Source organism: Garra rufa, chromosome 1 (assembly GCF_049309525.1).
Source record: "Garra rufa chromosome 1, GarRuf1.0, whole genome shotgun sequence".
NCBI classification, from domain to species: Eukaryota; Metazoa; Chordata; class Actinopteri; order Cypriniformes; family Cyprinidae; genus Garra; species Garra rufa.
This window is the reverse complement of record NC_133361.1, coordinates 8007002-8027014: the sequence shown is the minus strand read 5'-3', so window position 1 is coordinate 8027014 and position 20013 is coordinate 8007002. Positions and strand designations below refer to the sequence as shown.

The 20013-nt window shown below is 35.9% G+C and overlaps 1 protein-coding gene across 3 annotated transcripts; it reads left to right on the top strand.

Moving 5' to 3' along the window:
• The first annotated feature begins 5767 nt into the window (after nt 1-5767).
• Nucleotides 5768-14732, top strand: LOC141329295 (uncharacterized). 3 transcript variants are annotated; one of them, XR_012355184.1, is made up of 5 exons: nt 5768-5964; nt 7818-7912; nt 12017-12086; nt 12886-14123; nt 14251-14732. XR_012355184.1 is itself a non-coding variant. In XM_073835457.1 (4 exons), exons 1-4 carry the CDS (start codon nt 5805-5807, stop codon nt 13605-13607), a joined length of 1047 nt encoding a protein of 348 aa, XP_073691558.1. In that variant the 5' UTR covers nt 5768-5804; the 3' UTR covers nt 13608-14732. The 3 variants fall into 3 exon arrangements, 2 of the variants coding, with proteins under 2 accessions (XP_073691558.1, XP_073691557.1); XM_073835457.1 differs by having other exon boundaries at nt 12886-14732; XM_073835456.1 differs by lacking the exons at nt 12017-12086; nt 12886-14123; nt 14251-14732 and having other exon boundaries at nt 7818-8969.
• Nucleotides 14733-20013: the final 5281 nt, after the last annotated feature.

Sequence of the window (20013 nt, the reverse complement as noted above, 5' to 3'; positions counted from 1 at the left end):
TATATTAGGACCTTTGCCATTGAGCATTTAAAACCCAAAATTAACATCAGAATAAGCACAAGCAGTGATTGTTGTCAAATTCAGTTTTTACTGTTGCTAACATGTTAACAAGATTGAAAGCACAGTAATCCACTTGAAAGACGCTGTTCCCTGAGGCTGAATTTTGTGGGGTCTAAAACGGACAAGAAATTACACTTTGAGCTTTGGGTGGGCGTCCAAATGATTAAATACACACAAATATGTCAAAAGTGCCTGTCATACTCACTTAAACAGAGTTTATGTCTTAAGTGAATGTGAACACTTGGGAGAAAATCTGATGTCAATATATGCAGTCACCTTCTGAAGATTGGGTCAGCAATGTTAATCAAACAACAAAATCACTCAGAGCCCTTAATCTAAAAAACATTAGTTTTAATAAGTATTCATTTACAGGGGCGTCGTAGTTGGGTGAAAAGGGGGACTAAATTACCAGGGCCCCAAGTGGGGGGAGGGCCCCTGAGGAGTGAAATTTTATTTTCCTTTAAATATAATTTTAAGATCACAATAAATGTTGTTAACTAATGTAAATCAGTGATGCGCGGGTCAATGTATAAACAACCCTAATCCGACCGACATTTTCAACTAACACAACTCGGACCGCAAAAAAAAAGAAAAAAGAAAGAAAGAAAGAAACTATTGTACCCGACCCGCTTCCTGTCTAATATTTGCGACTGACACCAGCGATTATATGCGGCTATATGCGGTGGAGATGCGTTCACTGTCAAACATCATTTGGCATTAATTAGGTAATTTTGTCAAAATAAATGTTCTTGATTGCAAGAAAAATACAGATTGTTCTTGTTGTGATTTATTTTGTCTTTCCTTTATACAGATTTAAATAGTTTCGTTTTTGAAGTAGCCTACTCTAAATTATGTCAGTGATTCTACGCGATTAAATATGATCAAGAATTATTTTATTTCGATCTACAGTGTAATAAGAGTTTAGAAAAAGATTAGCCAATAGCCATAAATAATATATATAGCCTATACTTCAAGCTTATTCCTTTTTTCTTAACTTTTAACTTCTTTTAAAAATTATCAAGAATATTAAATCAACTTAATAGGCTAGGTTAACGAATTTTCTTATACAAACATAATGAATGCAATTCAAAACGAAGTTTTTATAGATAAATTCAGGAATTATGAATATGACAAAATAATATTATTTTATATATATTAATTGTATAGCTATAATAGTTGTATCAAATGAATAAGGAAATTATAGTGCCTTGAATTTATTAAGTAATGTTTAATTTCGTTCATTTCGCTCTCTGGAAATGTAAAGAAAAAATACAGTTTTTACTTGGAATTCGTTTTTTAATCCCTGGTTTTAAACAAGCATATACATGAGATCATTTATATGTTATTGCTTGAATAAACGTTTAAAATAGTGCTAGAAAATTTTATAATTAAGGAAATTAAACAGACCTAGGCATTTGAAAAGACATAGTGAAATGTGTCTAATAATTCCAAAAAGAAAGAGAAGCATTGGACATAATCAAAATATTCGAGACATTTATTAGGAATACCATTTTCTTAACAATTTAAGATGCTGCATGTGTTTATCAGTCTAATCGAAGTGTGCGTCTCTCCTGCGACTTTCCAAACAAAAATCCCACCCCCTCAGAAAATACATAAAACTGACATTACTATATGCGTTTAAAAGTAGCCTATTAAAATGGTACAATGGCATTGATCAGTTCAACGTGTTGGGAAATCGGGCATTTTGTCCCGCGTCAGCATTTATTCAACAGTTAATAGCGCTCAACATTCAAAAGGTAAATATTATTCAGCCAATAAAGTGTAGGTCTATGTATTTCATAGAAATAGTCTAGTACTATACAAACTACAAAGGTTTAATTGTCATCTTTATTTCAAACAACCATTATTTTGGATGACTCGTAACTGCGGGTAACTGTTTTGGATTTTGGATCAACCCGCGCATCACTGATGTAAATGCCTGGCGTCTGATTTGTTACTTAGATTTGAGTGAAGTAACATTTAGCCAATCACAGCGCGAATCTCTTGGGCGTCTGCCATGAGCTTCAAATCTTGTTGCTCTTGTAAACAGAATGTATTATACTGTATGAACATCACCTTTGGGTCACATGACCATACTGTCCCCCCCACGCGATCGATGTACTACCCCCCCCCCCCCCCCCCCCGGGACGTGGTACATCGATCGCGAACCCCCCCCCGCCCCCCCCTTTTTTTTGGGGGGGGGGGGGGGGGGCCTTAGCCGAGTCAGTGCACAGGGCCCAGAATTCCCAGCGACGCCCCTGTTCATTTATCAAATTATACAGTGGAAGTTATGCACATTTAGTTATTTTAATCAGATTTCTTTTTGTATGATATATTACTTACCTGAACAGTAACGTAAGTAGACCTCCATGAAAAATGTAAAACTTATTGTGTTTTATTGTATTTGACAGTTTGTTTAACTTTGTTTCATTGTTCATGTTCTTATTGCATCTTATTGTATATAAAACAGTAAATCTGCGCATGCACTGGTGCATTTACAAATGATATTTATTTCACATTTCAGAATGCAAATGTTGAAAATGATAAAAACAAAAAGGTAAAGTGTTCAATGAATTAAGGCTTTGATTTTCGGTTATATCGGTTATATCATGGTTCATGTTTATGTCCTTTCACAGTCATCGCTGTGTGTTCTTTTTATGAGTTACTAAAAAGTAACCATTTTTCATTTAGAAACCATTTTTCATTTAGTAACCATTTTCATTTAAAATTTCATTTTAGAGTCAGTTGAAGAAAATGAGGGGAATGAACAACACAGTGAAGTTCAGAAGTTGAAGAAAAAACACATTCAAACTGGAGAAAAATTGGCTCTCAGACCAAACAGAAAAAAAATAAAGAAAAGAAAAGCCAAGAAATCTTTCAACTGCACTCTGTGTGGAAAAAGTTTCCCATGCAAACATGGTCTTGAGTGTCATATGAGGGTTGATACTGGAGATAAACAGTTCACATGTGATCAGTGCGGGAGGACTTTTGCACAATTGGGAACCCTTAAGGGACACATGCACATCCGCACTGGAGAAAAACCTTACAAGTGTTCACACTGTGACAAGAGATTCAGTCAGTATTCAACTCTGAAACAACATGAGAGGATCCACACTGGAGATGCACTAAATGTGGGAAGCGTTTCATTCAATCAACTTCTCTACGCAGTCATACAAAAAACAATCACAGTAAGTAGATTATCTTCAGATCATCTGGATAAGTCTCTTCTAAGTGGCGTGTCGAAAAAAAAACATCTTAAGTTTACACAGTGAATAAAGCTCGTTTTGGATTCGAGAGATTCAGATTAGTGTTGTTTTTGGCGGCCGATTTTCATTTTAGTTTTAGTCTAGTCTTTGTGTGAACCTGACATTTTAGTTTTTATTCGTTTTAGTCAAGTTCATACCCCTTTTAGTCTAGTCAAGTTTTAGTCGACTAAAAGTCTGAGCATTTTAGTCTTATTTCAGTCAGAATTACCCATGACTATTTTAGTCTAGTTTTAGTCGACGAAAACGAATGACATTTTAGTCTAGTTTTAGTCGACGGAAACTGATTACATTTAGTCTATTTTTAGTAATGCAATTTTATTTAACCCAGTCAATATAGTATAAGTACCTAGTAGTATAGACAAAACCAAAGTTTTCTTTTAGCCAAACCCATTTCAAACAAGGTTCTTATTATATTTTTGTTACCTTATAGGCTGAAAAATGCATCCATTGCAGAAGATGCTCTAATTTTAATTTACAACATTTATTTTACCTACCAAACATGTTAGAAGTACACACACATAAATTGAAAAAAATTAAATAAAAACAATAAATAAAATAGCATCACATGACAATGTCAGAAAAAAAGAGAAACAAGGTTTGAATGGTCAAGCTACAATTTACTAAAAATTAGTGATGTGACGTTTGACACAGAAGCTTCGAATATTAATCAACTTAACAATATTCTTAATTTACTTGATCATCTATGCATACAAGAATCTTTTGTACTTTTGTTTTTTTTAAGTTTATTTACAGATTAATTCATTTATAACTTCTGTAAGTAAAATATTTCTTATGGTTTTCTTAGCATAAATTTATTTATTTTATGAAATTGTCCAAAAATTGCTTGGACATCTGGGATGCAAAAGAAACGTTTTCCACCTTTGACCACAAGATGTCATTAGTGTACAACGTGTTGAAAAGCTTCGAGTAATGAACCCTTTTAGATACAGTTGATCCCTTTGGTGCTTCGAAAAGCTTCATTTTCCTATCACTACTAAAAAGTAGAAAAAAATGTATGTGTTCTTCCTTCTTTTTCCCCCAAATATGAACCCTATCTGGCCGGCCATTGGTCCCTTTATCTGTGTCAGACTTAACTTTGTTTGTAGCCGTCTTCTAGAATCTAGATAATTCAGCGAGTGGAGCTTGAGGGAGTGACGTCGCCTGTGGTTTAGGCTAGAAGGGATACAGCTCTGGCTACTGGGCATGCGCACATCAATCTAACATTATAACATTTCGTTTCGTCTCGTTTTCGTCAACGAAAATATAAGAGACATTTTAGCATAGTTTTTATTTTGTAAACAACATTTAGTCTCGTTTTTATTCGTCAACGATATTTCATAATACATTTTATATAGTCATCGTCACATGACCAGCATTTTCGTTTCGTCTCGTCTCGTGATACAGGGTCGTTGACGACGATATTTAGTCATAATTTTCGTTGACGAATGCAACACTAAATTCAGATCAACTCAAAGATGGAGTTCCTCCCTGAAGAACAATGTCAAAAAGTTGTATTCTTGTATATAATTTTTTCTTCATGATATAAATGATACCATTATGTTCGTTTGTTATATAATGCATATGTGTCAGCTGTAGTTTGTTTACCCTTTCATGATGGAAAGTAGAAGCTTTTTATGAATTGCTCTTGTTCAGGAAGCTAAAGAAGCAACTGTAACACTTTTAAGAGAGACTGAGATTTATTTTTAAAATCGTTCTTTATTGTTGTTTTTAAAACGTTTTTAAGCTGATTTTAAGGAATCTCAGATGCAAGATATACTGTCATGTAGCTTTGTAATTGTTCCTTATTTGGTTCTCCTGTAAGAATGAATACCCGAACCCAGAATTAAACAAGCCCTGGGGCTAAACTGTTTCTGCATGCAATCATTTCAAGACATCAGTCACTAATGCATTTTCATTATTTTGCAACCAGTAGCGAGATCTGTCTCGTACTTTAGGGCTGTGAGCTTACTCTTTTTTTTTTTATTTTTTATTTTTTTTTTATTTGAGTTTGACTTCAGTGGTTTTTGAAAACAAGATGTTTCAGAATCAGAATCATTTTGTTTGAGGTAAAGTGATAGAGGAAATCTGAGGCATCTTGAGGACAAAGTTTTATGGACTGATTAGGATTAAGACTAATGAACTAAATAAACAGTTTAAGACTAAAACAATTAGATTTAAAGAACTTTCCCTGCATTGTTTTTCTTTCTCTCGATGCTTCACGCTCCAGTCCAGCGGGTGGCGCCACAACACAGGTTTGTTTGCCAAACACCATTAAACCCCAGAGGAAGAAGATTTATGCTCTGTTGTTTTAATCGTGATGCTGATTTAATACAAACTCTTAGAAATGCTGTTTATGTACATATAAAAACACAATTAATTCAACTTTAATGTTCTCATCCTCACAGTCGTGACTAATTTTTGAAGCAAGCAGGAATATTTGGAGGAGTATCATCTGAACTGAGGTCTGTTGCTGTAAAAATGTTGTTTGTTAAAGAGGAGGACACGAGTGAACCAGAACCCTGGAGAATAAAACAAGAGGAACCAGAGCATTGGAAAATAAAACTAGAGGAACCAGAGCATTGGACAATAAAACATGAGGAACCAGAACCCGGGATAATAAAACACGACGAACAAGGAGGTTGGTGTTTCTTCATTCTTTTTTTGATGAGTTTGTGGCACATTACATGAACAAAGATTTACAGGGTGCCTGTGGATCACTGAAAAAGCTGTTCATTCCTTAATGTTAAAATAAGCACTTTGTTATAATTAAAATGTCTTCTACCTTCCAAATGTATTAAATATGAGATGGAGCTGTCAATCATTTTTATTTTATTTTCGCTCGTTGCTTTTTTAGAATAGTAAAACTCTGTTTAACTCAGTGCATGTAAGACACATTAGATTCATCTGTTTTGTTTTTTTTTTGTTTTTTTTTTACGTTAGTGTAACATCAAACATTTTGTGGCCAAAGGTTTACCTGTTTTTCTGCTGTTTTCCATCTAAAATGTTTTGAAAATGGTATTTAAAATAATAAATGTGATGTTTTTATAACCTACAGAATCAGACAACTTGTAGACAGCCCATCAGATTCAGTGGCTGTTGTTACAAAATCTGTAAAATATAGGCAGCCCAAATGAGGTAAAAGGCAACATGATATCTGCCCCTCCCACCCCAAAGAAAAACACACTACTCCAGAGTTGTCAAAAAGTTTGGTACTTTTTACCAAACTTTTACATTATAGCAATTATCTGTTGATTTCTAGAGCGCAATTCCCAATCGAGGCGTTCCTGTTAGCCAGAATCAACTCACAGTTCAAACAAGTGTAGACGCAAAGTAAATAAGAGATTAATTGTGCAGCGTCAAGAGATTCAGTGATCATAGCAGACTGTTCTGAGATTGCAAAAAAAAAAAACTGAAATTGGTGACAGCCTTTCAGTTGTTAAGGGAGCACACTTTGCACACCTTCTTTGTGCACTTATTTTGCGAATTTTGGTCAACTCTGACAGCTAGTCTTTAGTCCTCATCAAAGGGGGGCCCAACTATGTTCCTAGAGATCTACCTGCCTTCAAAATGCATCTGAGGGTAAAACTGAAATGTTTTTGTATTGTTTTTAAAGTTACACATCCAGATGACAACGTTGTCAAATCCCTGAACAAGTAATACACAAACATGTGATGTTGTCGCTTTCACGAAATTGTTTTTTTGTAGTTTACAGTCTGTATCATTTTCAATAACATGCAATTTGAACCCCATTTTCTAAACTTTTCACCCAAAAATGACAATTATACCATTTACTCACCCTCAAGTTGTTCCAAACCTGTATAGATCTTTTATTTTTGCTGAAGATATTGACATTTTGCAACATGTTTGTAACAAACAGTTTTGAGAAAAAAAAACAAAAAAAAAAACAGAAGGAAACCATAGTATGGAAGTGAATGGATTTTTATTGTTCAGCAGAAGAAAGTTTATACAGGTTTGGAACAACTTGATGGTGAGTAAATATTGGGTGAACTATCCCTTTAAAAATGTTGATTTTGTCTAAATGCATGGCCAAACAAATTAACTTTGTTGTAAATAAACAGCCAGAATGTATACACAGTTCAAATTTGGGGACCTTAAAAAAAGCTAACTCGTGAAAACGGGTTTCCAAGTGCAAATTCCAATGTCTACAAGCTACAAAAATACTACTTTGTTGAAACAGTCACCTCATGTGCATTGTGCATTGCATGTTTTAGGAGTTTAGGTTTCTTTACATTGACATTGCCAACTACTGGCCTGTCAGCATAATACAACGTTTTTAGCTTCATGGATCTGTGTCAACAGGTATAGTTTTGGCTATATGCAAATCTTATAGTTTGGCTATATGCAAAGGCAAAAAAAAAAATTATATATTATAATAATAATAATAATAATATTAATGATGCGTCAGCCTAAGTTCCTTTTGTTTTCTAAATGTCCCAATTGATTTTCACCACCTTAATGTTTTCATATTAGGCCTGATAAAAGTGAAAGAAGAACAAGATCTGAATGAAGTGGAGGAGGAGCATCGTGATCAGAAAGCTCATGAGGTCACCACTGGAGAAAAATCAGTGAGTTGCTCCAAAACTGAAAACCGTTGCTCGAAAAGCGACATTCAAAGAAAGGAAGCCAAAAGGCCTTTCAGCTGCTCTCAGTGTGGAAACGCATTCACTCTTAAAGCATACCTTAAGAATCACATGAGAATTCATAATAGAATACAGCCTTTCACCTGCTCTGAGTGTGGAAACACTTTTAAACAGAAAAGAAGTCTTAACGAACACATGATGATTGTTCATGCTGAAAAAAGGCCTTTCAGCTGCTCTGATTGTGGGAATACTTTCACACGCAAAGGAAGCCTTAAGAATCACATGTTCATTCATACGGGGAAAAAGCCTTTCACCTGCTCTCAGTGTGGAAACACTTTCCGCCATGGAGGAAACCTTTGGAATCACATGAAAATCCATACTGGAATAAAACCTTACAGCTGCTCTCAGTGCGGGAAGAGTTTCACGCAGAAAAGATCTCTTAATGAGCATAAGCTAGTTCACACCTCAGTAAAGCAATTAACCTGTCCTCAGTGTGGAAAGACTTTTACATGTAAAGGAAGCCTGAAGACTCACATGTTAATTCATTCTGGAATAAAGCGTTTCGTCTGCCCCCATTGTGGGAAGACTTTTAGATATAAAGGAGACCTCACGGTTCATTTGGTAACTCACACTTCAGAAAAGCCTTTCAGCTGCTCTGAGTGCGGAAAGTCTTGGTCACGTAGAGAAAGCCTGAAAAATCACAAGTTAGTTCATGCCGGAATAAAGCCTTTCAGCTGCTCTCAGTGCGGAAAGAGTTTCACATGTAAAAAATATCTTAAGAATCACATGAAAAGTCATGCTGGGAAAAAGCTGTTCAGCTGCTCTCAGTGCGGAGCGAGTTTTACCCAGAAAAGACAACTTGATGTGCATGTGTTTATTCACCCTTTCACCTCTCCCTAGTGTAGAAACACTTTCACATGTAAAGGAATCTTTGAGAGTCATGTTAATTAAATTGTACTTGCTGTCAGTTTGGAAAGTGTTTCACTTGTAAACAAGGATTTAATAGTAATATGAGAATTCACATTGAAACAATTGAGTTTAATGTCTTTAATGTACTTCTATTAGGCAGTGTTAATTTTGACGACACATTTTTACTTTGTTGCAGTCGTATCCTTTTGACTACACTTAGTCAAAAGGTTTTAGTCATCCGAATTGTTTGTCTATTTATAGTCGACGCCATAAAAGACTTTAGTTCACTGAATTTACAGTAAATAAATAGGTTTATAGGTTAGTTAGTCGAATAGGTTTAGTTAAATTGTAATGCATTAAGTGTTTCTTTCTAAAAAATGTACTTCTGAAGAAAACATCCATAAATCTGTTATTACAAATGATATTAGGGGTTGAACGTGCAGTAGAGACAGCTTTAATTGCTGTGACATGTACCGTCTTTATTTATCTTGAAATAAAGCACTTCTCAAAAAAAATAAGAACATGATCTTCTTTTCAATTAATGCTATATGCATTCTATATAATAACATACGCACAACATTCTTCATTCAAGCAGAAACTGTATAATTTAAATGCAGATTATTAGGCTACGTCTAAATTAATCCGGATAAAAATTCTCTTCGTTCACACTACCGCTTTCAAGCATTCTTTTTTTTTTTTTTTCTCAAAAGGTTATGTTTGATCTAAAGCAAGCTGCACTCATGTTTTGTCGCAAACCGCAATCGCAATCCAGGACTGTGATATAAAGAGGGTACAAAGTAACACATCTGTAGCAGTAGTGTGTTATAAATAGTAGTAGGGGTACAAGTAGTGGGGTACAAATATAGATATCTGTTGGTGCAATATGTGTCACATGCAGTGTTGGGTGTAACGCGTTACAAAGTAATAATATTACTTTTTTCAGTAACTAGTAGTGTAAGGCATTACTCGTCTGAAAAAAGTAATATTATTACAGTTTTCCCGAGCTAGTTACTTGCGTTACATTTGCCAGTAGCACCTTCATCACACACAAGGCACACGACAACACAGAGAACAGAAGGGAAGGGGAGGGGGGGCGTGAATGGAACTGTGATTGGTCTGGGTTTGGCACGAGGTATCATTAAATTATCACCGATTGGTCGACACCCGGCAGCCAGCAGCAGAGCGGCACTTGCAAATAGAGACCTGCAAACCCGCGGGACCCAACGCAACAGAGTGCGGCGCGGGACAAAACTTGATGGGCAAGTGCGTGTGCTGGTGCGGGCGGGTAGAGACTCGTGTGTGTGTGTGTGTGTGTGCGGGATGCGGGAAATTAAAATGATTTGCGGGACTTCCGCAATATAGAAATATCTAAACATAAAATATCTAAAAAACAAAAAAATGTTATTCATCTATTGCACAAAAGCAGCAAGAACAACATATATGATTAGTAAGCGCAAGAATAGGCAGTTTCGATTTAAAATCGAATGTTTTAAAATGTAGCCATCTGCTGATTTTTGGAACGCATCGCCAATCAATGGTGTTTAAGATAGAATTCACTCACTGCTCAAAAGTTTTGAACAGTGCTGAATATTGCGTGCTTACGAATCACAACACACAAAGTGTAGACATTTATGAAAGATGAATTGTGCATAATATCCATTGTGTTATAAGAGCTTTATGAGATCGCGTATGCACTGAGATGTCAGCTTTAAAGGAGCTTTGTTTGTTTGCATTCTGCCGTGAATGCACGCAGTAGGTCATGTTTGCTTTTTTGTTAAAAATAACAGTGGTTTGTGTAAGAAAAAAAGTAACTAGTAATATAACTAGTAATATAACTAGTTACTTTCTCCAGGGAGTAATAAAGTAAAGTAAGGGATTACTGTTTTTGAGAGTAATATGTAATATGTAATATATTACTTTTTTGAGTAACTAACCCCAACACTGGTCACATGACTAAGCACGCATTATCATTTTCAAAAGCGAAAACTGCACGGTCATATTTGTCCACTTTGGAGAGCTTTTTATAAAAGCTCTTGACAAAAACGCCATCTCAGTGTGGACAGAAGGCCAAAACGGAGATAAACATGCATTTTCAAACTAAAATGTATTAGTGGGGACAAGGCCTTAGACTGCTTTGATTAAGATTAATGCACTGATACACATCTGATATTCTCCCAACTGTTTACGTTCACTTAAGTTATAAGAGACTGTAACTTGAAAACTCGGCAAAACTGACATTTTCACATAATTGTGTATTTTTGACCATTCAGGTGCAAAAAGACATGAAAGAGAGCTGAATTCGGTACTCTAGGCCAGTGGTTTTCAAACCCTGGGTGGCGAGTTTTAAAACATGGGTCGATAGAAGGTTTTAAGAAAAAGTATATATGTATGTAACAAAGTCCAAAAATATAGGGTAGCAGGAATCGGGAACTGGCAAACTTATTTAACTAAATAAACAAAAAACAAAAGTAAAGTAAGCGGCAGCATCCTGTGGTTTAATAGTGGTGAGCATTATAGCTGCTATCTGTTGATTTCTAGAAAGCAATGGCCAATCGAGGCGTTCCAGTTAGCCAGAATCAACTCACAGTTCAAACAAGTGTAGACGCAATGTAAATAAGAGATTAATTGAGCAGCGTCAAGAGATTCAGTGATTATAGCAGAATGTTCTGAGATTGCAAAAAAAATAAAAAAAAATAAAACTGAAATTGGTGACAGCTCAGTGGTTGAGGGAGCACACTTTCTTAGCGCACTTTTTTTGCGAATTTTGGTAAACTCTGACAGCTAGTCTTTAGTCCTCATCAAAGGGGGGCCCAACTATGTTCCTAGAGATCTACCTTCCTGCAGAGTTCAGTTCCAACCCTAATCAAGGTGCTTTAGTGTTAGGCAAATTGTTAGCTCAGCATCTGTAAAAAACACAACAATTTATGAGGTTATTACAATGTTAAAGCGCACTATATTTTAAGGTCAAAATTTACTCAAGATTTCTGTACAATGACTATAAAACATGTACATATTAATAACTTAAAGTTGTTACTCCTCCCACACAATACATTAATTGCATGAATTAGGTTTTCCTTAGAAAATTGTTGTTCTCCTTGATTTTTAATAACACAAGTAGAACTTATGATGGTTCATTTAATATATTTAAATAATTTAATAACACAACTTTTTTTTTTTCAGTGCAGAGAGATAATGAGAGATCCAGAATCCAGCGGAATTAAACACAGTGAAGAGACTGAAGAACAAACAGGTTGGTGTTTATTCTTCATTCTTAATTAATAATGCTGATAGTTATGAAGCTTCAAGAAGTTTTAGATATATATTTGTTGTAATAATAATAATAATAAAAAAGATAGCTATTGAATAATCTAGATGGAGTAGCAAATAATAAGAGACACTTTCTACAAACTGGAAACATTTTGTTGGGCTCCTTTCTACGAATGCACCACTATTTTATCAAACAGATTTATTTAACTATAAAAAGGTAAACGTATAATGTTTAGAAGTAAGTGTAAATTATATTACGTCAGCAAGTTCTTGTCAGTAATACAATTGACCACAGTTCGACAAACACCATTAACGAAAATCAAAACCTAAAAAAAGCTTAATTAAACCATGAACTCCTCAGGTGCTGCGGTGATCTCCTTTAACCTCATTATTTTGTGAGCACTCCAGTACAGTAAGCAATTGTCCCCCCTCCATGTGCGAATCCACATCAGCCAATCACCTGTAACTCTGAGATGTCAGAATTTTTTAAACAAAATATATGTCATATAATTGTGCAGTTGCATATAGATAATGGTTTTCCCTAAAGAAATCTGGTATTTGTGCAGGTAATGTTTAATAATATAATAATATAAAGTATTAATAATAATAATTTTAAGATCAGAGTACACCATTCTTGGATAGTTTAATTTATAAAAATGCATCAAAATGTCCAAAATTGTGTGCAGTGATTGTGTACCTTACACTTTTACATCAGGCTTCACTTTTATGTTCACATTTCTCTTCTTTTTACGGGTTACTGAAAATTTTTCCTTTCATTTCAGAGTTGATTGAAGAAAATGATGAGAAGGATGATTTAAGTAAAGTGGAGGTGAAAAATCATTCCAAACCTGGAGAAAAACATTTGAACTCCTCTCAAACCAAACAGAAAGATTCAAAGAAAATACGAGCCAAGAAATCATTCACCTGCACTCAGTGTGGAAAGAGTTTGACCAACAAATATAATCTTGATGTCCACATGAGAGTTCACACTGGAGAGAAACCGTTCACGTGTGATCAGTGCGGGAAGAGTTTTGCACACTCAGCAAAACTTAAGGAGCACATGAACAGCCACACTAGAGAGATACTGTACACGTGTGATCAATGCAGCAAAACGTTTTTGTGGGTTTCGGCTCTAAAGAAACACCTGAGGATTCATACAGAAGAGAAGCCACATTCGTGTTATTCATGTGGAAAGAGATTTTCATGTCTACAAAATGTGAAGAAGCATCAGAACATACATAGTGGTGTGCGAGAGTATGTGTGCTTTGAGTGTGAGAAGACTTTTACTTCAGCGGAACATGTGAAACTGCACCAGAGGATCCACACTGGAGAAAAACCATACAAGTGTTCACACTGCGACAAGAGATTCAGTGATTCGGCAAATCGGAAAAGACACGAGAGGATCCACACTGGAGAGAAACCGTATCACTGCACTGAATGTGGGAAGCGTTTCATTCGTTCATCTGCTCTACGTAGTCATACAAAAAACAATCACAGAAAGTAGATAATTTTCAGATCAATAATCAATAATGAAAAAGGACAACATTAACACCAATTTTTCATTTAAAGACAGTTTATCATCCAGCTCAGTTAAGTTCAAATAGTATCTGTGCAATCAAGCTGACGATATTGCAGGAAATTAAGTGACCCCAGCTAAGCAAGCCAGAGGCAACAATGGCAGGTACCCAAAATTCCATCAGCGACAGAAATGGACAGAAACCATGCTCAGTCAGGGGCCAGTTCTTCTCTGACAAGATGAAAACAACAATTCAATTCCAGGCTGCACCAAAGTCAGATTGTGCAGAGGACTCATCTGGTTCTTGTGATGTAGTGCCACACTGACGAGGTCTTCACTCGGGATCCGTCTCCAGGGGCTCCATCGTGGGCTGCTGAGGGTATTTCTAGGTCCTGATCCACCATCTGGACTGGATGCGGACTGGATCTGGTTGCTATGGTGACCTCGGAATAAGAATGAAACAGACTAATATTAGCGTAGATGCCATTCTTCCTAGGTGTTATGGTAAGTGTATCTGGTTCCTGTTGACTTAATTAATGCAACAAACAATTCTTTAATGGATTTGAGTTATTAAAGAGATGGGTTTTTAATCTAGATTCAAACTAACAGAGTCTGTTTGCCTCCCGACCAGTGTTAGGTAGATTGGTCCAGAATTTGGGTGCTAAAAGAATATTTTCTGCCCGCAGTTAAAGGTCTGACGCCGCGTCCAAATGAGACACAATAATGCATCAAGCAAGAAAATATCATCTGGATAAATCTTTCCTAACCAGTCATTGCAAGTGACATGACAAAGAAACATTATCTAACGTTTTGACCGTGAATAAAGTTCATGTTCAAAACCAGCAGGTTCAACTGCGAGGTGTTAGATCAACTCAAGATGGAGTTCCTCCACAAAGTACAATGTCAAAAAGTTTTATTCTTGTATATAAGTTTGCTTCATGATATACATTATATATTTGTGCTTTCTTATGTTTCATTCAGTGTTCGATTGACTTATGTGTCACTTGTAGATTGCTTACTCTGTCATAAAGCTTTTCACAAACCGTTCCTTCCTGTGCTGATACCCTTTACTGAAAGCACGTCCCGTTTTAAATTCCTGAATAAAGCTTTTAATTTCATACTAAACTATATTTTAGTCCACGCATGAATGAGACAGCTATTTGTCTGTGAGAAACTCTTATTTTATTTTTGTTTAATGTGTTGTTTTATAGATGTTCTGTTGTTTTTGATGATCTGCCGGAACAATTTTTGGTTCCCAGAATGTGCTTTGTTTTTGGTTAGCCAGGAAATTTGATGCTCAAATACCATGCAAGTCCATAATTTTAATTCCTTTTCATTTATTTGTGCAGGTCTATTTTTCTTTTAGAGAGAGAGAAAAAAAAAAAACCGGCGTACTTTATAGCGGTTGAGGTTAACAAGAGCTGAGTTTGCAAAACTGAAATCTGTAAACTCGCAAAGTATTTCTCTCAAATTTTGCCCTCCTCTCGCCGCTTTAAACTCCAGTCCAGCGGGTGGCGCTAAAACACATACGTTTGTTTGATAAACACCATTGAACTTCAGAGGAAGAAGATTCGTTTCAAGGCGCTCTCTGTTGTGCTGCTTAATACAAACGGCTCGAATTTTAGTTTTTGAATGAGGTCATTAAATACCTGTAATGTTCTCATTGTCACAGTAGTGACTACGTTTTAAAGCAAGCAGGAATATCTGGAGGAGTATCAGCTGAACTGAGATCTGCTGCTGTGAAGATGGTGTCTGCTAAAGAGGAGAGTGAGGAGAACACGAGTGAACCAGAGCCCTGGAGAATAAAACAGGAGCTACAAGGGGGTTGGTTTTTATTATTTATTCATCTTTAAAGAGATTGTGGTACATTAAGTTTTAGACACAGGGTACCCGCGAATCACGAGTTTATTAGGGCTACGTTTCCCGATAAAGTTGTCTCTTAGCGCTATACGAAGACTCTAAAGGTATATGTTAACTACAGCTGTACTTTTCCTAGGCGTGTTCCCCGAATTATACCTTATTGGTTGCTAAGATATACCTTCTTACGTGCGACGTTACCGGTTGCTGTCCACAGCGGTGGTGCTGAATTGGTTAATACTGATGGCTCAAAAACAGATTCTAAACTCCATTCATGTTGTGCCTCAGTGTGTTATGTAAGAAAGCGGTGTTCTTTATAAAATATGTGTTGATTTCACTGTTAGAACGTAGAACATTTGCTTGAAAGTTACTTTCGCTTTGCACATCAGGAAAGGAAACAAGGAAAGAAAAACATATACCTAGAGCACCTCCTCGTGTCCACCACATAAAATGCGAAAAAAAAAAAAAACATTTACTTGAGACACTGCTTAAGAATTTAAAAGCTAACAAAAGTGGGAAAACGGCTACACGAGTTCAACAGAAAAACAATCTGGCAAGAGTGCTTTTTAACTTTTTTAAGTCCCTTTAAAGGATAAGTTCACTTCCAGATTTTTTTTTTTATTATAATTTTTTTAACAGATAATGTACTCACCCCTTTGTCATCCAAGATGTTCATGTCTGTCATCATTCATGAAGATTTTTTTTTTTTTTAAAGGAAAACATTTCAGGATTTCTCTCCATATAATGGATAAATATGGTGCCCCCAAGTTTGAACTTCCAAATGCAGTTTAAACACAGCTTCAAATGGGTTCTAAACAGAGTAAGAAGGGTCTTATCTAGTGAAACAATCGGTTATTTTCAAATCAAATTGACAATTTATATACTTGTTAACCTCAAATGCTCAACTTGTCTCGTCTCTGCGATGCGCATGCAAAGTCTGTGTGATCCGGGTCAATCTCCTTTTCGTCTTCAACTTCAAAACTTCTACCCTACAATGCTGTTTCACCTCTTTTTGTAAAGGGTGTTTGATTTTCTTTGTTTTTCACTTTGTAAACACTGGGTTGGTACTTCTGCAGCGATGTAGGATGATTTTGAATCCGAGATGGGAGTTTTTCGACAAACCCTAACTGAATTGACCCGGATCACACAGACTTCGCATGCGCATCGCAGAGACAAGACAAGCATTTGAGGTTAAAAAGTATATAAATTGTCAATTTGTTTAGAAAAAAAACAATTGTTTTGCTAGATAAGACCCTTCTTCCTTGGCTGGGATCATCTAGAACCCTTTGAAGCGGCATTTAAACTGCATTTTAGAAGTTCAAACTTGGGGGACATACATATACACCATACATCTTTTATTTTCCAGATGTTCCAACTGATTTTCATCTTTTTTAATTATTTCATTTTAGGCCTGATTAAAGTGAAAGAAGAAAGACAAGATCTGAACGAGGTGGACGAGAAACATCAGAGTCAGAAAGATCATGATGTCAATGGAGAAAAATCAGCGAGTTTCAGCAATCAAATAACAGACGTCAGAAGGCTTTTCAGCTGCTCTCATAAAAGAAGCCTTAGGAAGCACATGCTATTTCATACTGGGATGGACGTTATGTAAGTTTATGTAGAATTTTCTGTTGTCAACACTGCTTTAGATTAATGTAATGTAAATAAACATATAGTTAGTAAACAAGTAAACATGAGTTATCTATTTCATTTGTCTAATAGTACTGTTGATGAATTCAGGAGCATTTGTATTGGATAAAAAGCCAATTAACACAACAGCTAGCTCATAAATGTAGTATTGAGCACATGAATCAGAGGGAACTGAATCTTGTGTGGATGTTACAGGGACAGATGAGACAAGTATGCTTGCCCGGTGAAGAGTGATTGATGAAGCAGTGCTGCCATCAAAGGCTTTGAGTGAGTACACTACAGACATCTATTTAAACCTTAAGTTGCAGTTTATTAATAAAAAAAAAAAAAAAAAAAAAAAAAAAAAAAAAAAACTTTCTGATTCTAGATTTCTGTGCCTTTGTTGCAGATGTTTTGCGGTGGAGCAGGACCTGAAAGGAAAGGTGACAGCAGCATTTGTGGGGAAAAAAGTAAAATCTGAAACTTAATATAAAGTTTGGTAATTTTGTTACTTCTAATACAGAGATCTAATGAAATTGTGCTGTTAAAAAATGACAACTTTTGTATTGTATTTGTGCATCTTTGTATGATCTGAAATGTCTGCAGACTGGTGTGTGCAGTGAGAAAAGAGAAATCCACAGCAGCATCCTGGAAATGGTCAAGTGCCATCGATGAGACCCTCCATCACTCCACCTGCCCTTTGTCTCATCTGGACCAGATGTTGCTGTGGTCTCTTCATCCTCAGAGACCAAAGAGCCAGCGAGAGCATCTAGACAAAGACTAAAATACCAATATGTCTGAATAAAGCTTTGTTGCATGTGTCTTTATTTATGTTCATGGTTACTTTATTATTTTACTCATATATCCATGTTGTTATCAGTAAATAAAATATAAGTTTCATTAACATATGCATTAATTAATTACTTGATTAAAAAAACATGCTTGTTTTACTAAAAAATATAATTAATTATAGGTCAGCATTTATCATTATTATAATCAGTGCATTCTGAGGTAATCTTAATTTCTAAGTAGTAATACTTACATTTTTTGAGTGTAAAATCCTCAAAAAACACCTCCTCTTCAAGCAGCTGATCCACGTCTCCTTTGTGCAGATATTGCAAACATGGAGGAAGATGTACTAGGTAGCGTCATTGTGTTACTGATGCTATGAGGTGTTTGAGCACCTGTTGTGCTTATTTTCTTTTTATTATTAATACTACCTAACTTACAATTACAGGCTCAGGGAAAGATGGTATTTATCTTTAACAATGAACAATCATAATGAGAAAAACTAAAAACATAACTATTAGGCTTGCTTACATCATAGTATGCAATTATATACACGGGGAAATATGATTAAATATCTCGGAATAATCAAAATATTCACATCATCGTCTATCAAAAATTGGATTTGTTTTGTTATTGATAAGCCTCAGGGATGAAAAGAGAAATTCAACAAGAATTTAAGCTAGTTTTGCGTGTGGATAAACAATTTTGAATACACAACAAAATAACTTATTCAAAAAATCAAGAATTTGGGTTTTCCTGACAAAAAATATTTCTTTAATAATTAAAAAATACAAAAACCTAAATTAACCCAAAACGTATCCGTTATATTAATCACAATAAAAGAACAGCTGTTTCTTCAACATGACCACAAAATGAACAAATTTCATCAATATCAAAATATTTATAGAAAGATGAATTAAACCTGTCGCTATATGTTAAGTTGTTGCACTTGTTATAACGTCGTTGGTTACATGATAACGTCAACATGGCGGAAGACGTGCAGATCACATCCATACTCAACGAGATTTGGCTGTAGAGTACGTACTCTTTTAGCGCTCGTTGAAGGAACCGTATGTAGGATTGTGGCCAAAACTGGTACTGCAATCACTTTCAAAATACTGTAGAACGGTGTATCCCCTCCCTCTCACCCCTGACTCGAGGTTGCCAGCTAAGCTGCAGGAGTAGGCTGCAATAAGGAGCTTCCAATGGCAAATGAAGAGTCCTACACAGTAATTTGTTTTTCTTCTGTTAATTATGTTTATGCTTCACAAGAGATGTTTTGCGAAGTAATTATGTATCGCAAAAATTTACAGATGGCGATAAGCCAAATATTTCGCAAAGATGTACTGTAATACCACATTTCAGTCGGAACATAGATTGTTTTCATACCCTGCTAGTGGTGCGATATAAAGCTTTTTATGAACGCATTTAGCACTGCCGACCGCTGAAAATCCACTGTGTACGGAAGCAAAGTTAGCCAAACATAGATGAATCTTACCTGTCCAGGAGAAAATTACCAACGTTGGCGTCTATCTTCAAATTCTTCTCCGTTTTCAGCCGTCTCCATCTTTCAAAGGCATCTCCTATACCAATCCTTGTTTTATTTCGGACTTTGTCACGACGTATTTCGGATTCATAACGAGGTCTTTTAGGTTTCGTAACGTTATACATGTTTTATCCGACACGTTCGTAGAGCTGCAGCTGTAACAGAGCTGGCAACCCGGATCACAAAACTCTACTGACTTCGTGATTGGTAGATAGCTGGAGGGTGGAGCCTCAGACCAAAACACAAAATGACAACAATAACATCAGTTGAGTGCTGCAACTCTCACTTTTAAATGACAATATCCTGGCCGGACCACTGTTGTCAGTGATATAAGTATTTGAAATGAACATGATTTCTTAATGTCTAGTGACATGTCAGGGCCATTTTATGATTAACTGACATAAATTTCTTACATACGGTTCCTTTAAGTAAGTACCTATTGAAAATAAGTACTCATTGAGTATGCGGTTTCGAACGCTGCCTTTCTCTCGATGCTTCACGCTCCAGTCCAGCGGGTGGCGCCACAAGACAGGTTTGTTTGCCAAACACCATTAAACCCCAGAAGAAGAAGAT